This window comes from Euprymna scolopes, chromosome 39, assembly GCF_053919585.1.
Source record: "Euprymna scolopes isolate OS-2025 chromosome 39, ASM5391958v1, whole genome shotgun sequence".
Classification (NCBI taxonomy): Eukaryota; Metazoa; Mollusca; class Cephalopoda; order Sepiida; family Sepiolidae; genus Euprymna; species Euprymna scolopes.
In genome coordinates, this window is record NC_136520.1 from 4,477,418 (window position 1) to 4,482,217 (window position 4,800).

Below are 4,800 nucleotides of genomic sequence, written 5' to 3' on the forward strand. Positions count from 1 at the left end.
ACATCAATCTCAAGTTTGAATTCTTGTGGAGTTATCTCCCTTGTTTGAGGTTATTTTCAAAATGGCAATGCAAGACAGCTGGTTCTCTTAAATTTTGAGATGAGGATTGACTATTCGTATTATTTGGAATCTCCGGACTACTGTTCTTGTCTTCTGTGTGAATTTCACAAAGTTTCAGTCGATGTAACCTCCGACCGTCTTCAGGTGTATCTTGTCAAACGAGAGCATGTTACCCCCCTGTGAAGTAAATAAAGGGCACTGTTTAAAATTCCGTCCAAATTCCAGAGTTCGACAGAAACATTCTCAAGTTCGACAACATACACCTGAAGAAGGTCGGAGGTTACATCAACCGAAACGTTGTGAAAATGACACTCAAGATGAGAACAGTAATCTGCAGATTCCAAATAATTTGATTTTCTTTATAAAAATAAAACAACTTGATCAATTTATGTGATTTTCGGAATATATTTTTTTGACATAAGATTTTTCTTTCTGTTTTTTTTTTTTTTTTTTTTTTTTTTTTTTTTAATATAAGGTCAATTCTGGACAAGAACCCCAATTTTTTTTTTTGTTTAACCCGCGTGAAATGTTACAAGTGAAAAAAAAAAAAAAAATTTTTTCACTTCTTTTTTTGTGTTTTTGTTCTTTTTGACAGTTGCAATTTTCCTTTGCGACGAAAAGGATCTTTTATTTTTGTTCGACCCGTCTTTCCTCCTTTTGACGGTCGCCAGCGACAAGTCTTTCCCGATTTCCGTGCTGCGCATCTGCGCGTTGAAAAAAAGTTGTTCTTCCATTTCCTCCGATCCAAAAGCCTTTCCCGATTCGAGGACCACTTTAGTCTTTCATTCGCCGCCGATTTCAACGTGGCCGACAAAAAACTTCCCTCATCGTCGCGTTTTGTTTGCTGCTTGAAAATCGGATCGAGTTCGCTTCGGGAGTCGGAGTTGGATACTTCGGGTCACTTGCGCTTAACCCGCCGATGTTTCTGGTGCCGACTGTCATCACCGCTTGAGCTGGACATGGTAGGCCATTCACCAAGTTCCCACGGCAATTCAAAATCACTAATAAAGAAAAAGAGGAAACAAATTATAAAAAGAAAAAGAGGAAACAAATTATAAAAAGAAAAAGAGGAAACAAATTATAAAAAGAAAAAGAGGAAACATTATAAAAAGAAAAAAATCAAACAGCAAGAAACTTGGTACTTGTACAGTTTAGTCAACACATTAAAAAATGAAAATATCGAAAAAGGTTATATTGTACGTATCCGTTTGGCACTGAAGATCTCCGAAAAAAAAAATTTCACTTAATTTCATTGAGTATTTTTTTTTTTATAGTGGAAAAAAACACGTTTTTATGACAGCGCGTTGAAGGTAGACTCTTTGAAATTTGTTGAACACGCCATGGGGAGATAACTCCATGTAAAGCGCCGACACTCTCTCCCCATCTTTAATTCTAGCTTTTCTTCCTAAAAAAAAATCGAACCTTTTGCTTGGTATCAGAACAAATTGTTTTTTTCGTTGTTAAAAAAAAAAAAAAAAAAAAAAAACTTGATAAAATTAAGTGAAATTTTTTTTCGAACTTCATTCCATAATGGATACGTACAATTTTTTTTTTTTTTTTTTTTTTTTTCCGATATTTTCATTTTTTAATGTCTTGATTAAACTGTACAAGTACTAGAAACTTATATTTCACTTCTAATGGAATTTTGCACTTTTCTGCTTAATCTAACCTATGTGGAAAATTCCATTTTTAACTTTTAGCATTTTGCGCAAATAACGCGAAATGCTACTTGCCAGGACGTTCAAACATTATCTGTAAAATATAAACTGTGATAATTTTAAAGTTCATTTACCTAATGTTGAGACGATTAACCGAAATCAGAAAAATCTGGACTTGTGAGGATATTGGAATTGGTATCAGTAAAATTTGTGTCTATTTTCCAATGCCAAAAATGATTCTTTTGTCTTTTTGGTCCCCTGGCAAAAGGAGAGTGGACCTGTAAATTCACCCTTGTCCGTCCTTTTCTCAATAACTTGGAATTTTTTGAAATTTTGCACAAACATTAAGTAAAAAACTAACAGAACAGATTTTTAAAAGAAAACTCAGGTTGCTGCTTTAGAGGTTTCTTTGTATATTGTAGGTTGAAGGCTTTTTCGTGTGTTGGGTTGTTTGGATCATTTTGTAGTTCTATTGCGTATTGTGTTATTAATTTCTGCCATCTTAAATGTAGAGGGGGTTCATTGGCTTCTATGTATAGGCTTTCCATGGGTGATGTTTAATATGCTCCCAGACTAAGTCTTAATCCTTGGTTTTGTATGGATAATAATTTTTGGAGATAGGATTTACGGGTGGAGCTATATGTGATGCATCCATAATCTAATTTTGATCATGTGTGTCTGGTATATTTTTAACATTGTGTCTTGTCTGCTCCCCAGCCTGTTTTTGATATTACTTTTAAAATGTTCATTGCTTTTTGGCATTTTTACTTTAACTTAGTAATATGCATATTGAAATTAAGTTTATTGTCCAGTGTAATACCTAGAAATTTCGTGTTGTACTATTGGGATTGGGTTTTCTTGTATTTGTAGGTCCAGACGATATTTTTGTTTTCTGCAGAAATGAACACACAGTTTTGTGCCAACTTGAATCCATTTTTATCGATCCAGTTTTCTATTTTATTTAAGCATTGCTGCATCTTTCTTTCAATTCTTGTTATATTTAATGCAGAATATGCAATTGAAAAGTCATCTACAAATAATGATCTTTCAAATTGTGTGTCGACAATTTGTGTAATTTCATTTATTTTAATGAAGAATAAGGTGGTGGATAATATACTACCTTGTGGCACTCCTGCTTCATACTCATCTGATAGTGTGTTTCCTTATCTTACTTTGTAGTATCTTTGAGGAAGTTTTGTATAAATATTGCCATATTTCCTCTTATTCCCATATTGTGTACATCTCTTAGAATTTCATATCGCCAGGTTGTGTCGTAGGCCTTTTGGATGTCGAAAAAGACTGCCACCACGTGGTATCCACGTACAAAACCGTCTCTAATAAATGATTAGAGTCATACTATTTGGTCGTTTGTGCTTTGTTTTTGTCTATATCCACTCTGATATTTTGATAAGAGGTTGTTTTTTTCCAAGTACCACATTAAGCGGTTGTTTATCATCCTTTCCATAGTTTTGGAGACGCAGCTGGTTAGGGATATGGGTCTGTAACTGGTTGGGTTATTTGCATTTTTATTTGGTTTGGCAATTGGTATGATGGTTGATTCAAACCAGGATTTTGGTATTTCTCCTGTGTTCCATATTTTGTTATACATGTTAAGCAACAGTTTCAAAGATGATCCTGGTAGTTGTTTTAGGAATTGGTAACGTATATCGTCTGAACCTGGAGTTGTATTTCTGCTTTTATTTATTGCTCTTTTTAGTTCTTTTATGTTGAATGGTATGTTGTATGTTTCTTCGTTATTAGTTGTAAAATTAAGTTTTTCTCTTTCTGCTGTTTCTTTATGAATTTGGAATGATGTTGAGTATTGTTTGTTTGATGAATTTTTGTAGAATTTTTCAGCTAGTAAATTAGTTATTTTTTGTTTATACATTTTGTTCCATCAGTTTTAATTAAATGGTTTATGGTATTTTCTTTTTCTTTTCCAGCTATTTTTTTCTTTATTATATTCCATGTTTTTTTAGTTGGTGTTTGGTTGTTTAGCTGTGAAATATAGTTTTTCCAGGATGTTGTTTTTGCTTTGTTTTATGGTGTATCATGCTTTGGCACGCATCTCTCTATATTTTCTTAAATTAATTGTTGTAGGGTTTTGCTTGAATTTTTTAAGTGTTTTTTTTTCTTTCTTTGACAACTTTTTTGCAGGTTTCATTAAACCAAGGGTTTGATTTTTTTGTGGGGTTTGTTGAAGTTTTGGGTATTGTTTTGGTGGCAATATTGTTTAAGGTTTGTATAAAATGTTTTAGTGGTTCTTCTTTATTTAGAATGTTCGTGTCTAATTCTGTTCTGCATAGATTGGTAAATGTTTCCCAGTTGGCTTTGTGTAATTTCCATTTTGGGACTTTTTCTTCCGATATTTTTTTGATTACTTTTAAGTATGATGGGATAGTGATCACTTCCGTGTTGGTCTTCTAGTACATCCCAATGGAAGTCCATATAAATGGATGGAGTGCATATGGTTAAGTCTATTGCAGACATGGATCCATTGGCTGGGTGCATGTAGGTATTTTTACCATTGTTTAGTATACATAGGTTTGTTGTATTTATGATTTCATTTATTATGTTGCCTTTGTTGTTGTTTTGATTACTTTCCCAATGGTCGCTGTGCGCATTAAAATCTCCCATTATTATAAAAGAGGGTGGAAGTTGGTTAATTCGCATGTCTATTTCTTTTTTTATTGGCTGATTTGGTGGAATGTATATGGAGCAGATTGTGATTTTGCGGTGTAGGTTAGCCGTTAGTGCTATTGCTTGTAGTTCAGTGTTTAATTGGAGGATTGTGTGATGTATAGTATTTTTAATTAGTATGGACACTCCTCCGATTGCTCTATTTGTTGTAGATATATGGGTTTTGTCGTACATGTTATATTCTTTGAATTTGTAGTTGTGATTTTCTTTGAGTAGTGTTTCTTGTAGACATATTGCTGCTGGATTATGTTTGTTGATGATTTTTAGTATTTCTTTGTGATTAGGTTTTAGTCCTCTGCAGTTCCATTGTAGGAATGTTGTTTTGTTATGATTTGTAAGGTTTCGCATGGGTATTGCTTTTATTTATTTATTTTTATTTTTT

General features: G+C 33.1%; 1 protein-coding gene across 4 annotated transcripts in view; it reads right to left on the minus strand.

Annotated features, from left to right (window-relative positions):
• Nucleotides 1-495: 495 nt before the first annotated feature.
• The window catches only part of LOC145263621 (uncharacterized), a 186,588-nt gene continuing 182,283 nt past the window's right edge, over nucleotides 496-4,800 (minus strand). For 3 of the 4 annotated variants that reach the window (XM_080120462.1, XM_080120463.1, XM_080120464.1), the window contains exon 8: nucleotides 496-1,061. In XM_080120462.1, the coding sequence (XP_079976588.1) occupies nucleotides 959-1,061 (103 nt within the window). In that variant the 3' untranslated portion in view covers nucleotides 496-958. The remainder of the gene's footprint in view (nucleotides 1,062-4,800) is intronic. The other variant, XM_080120465.1, reaches the window with a different exon arrangement.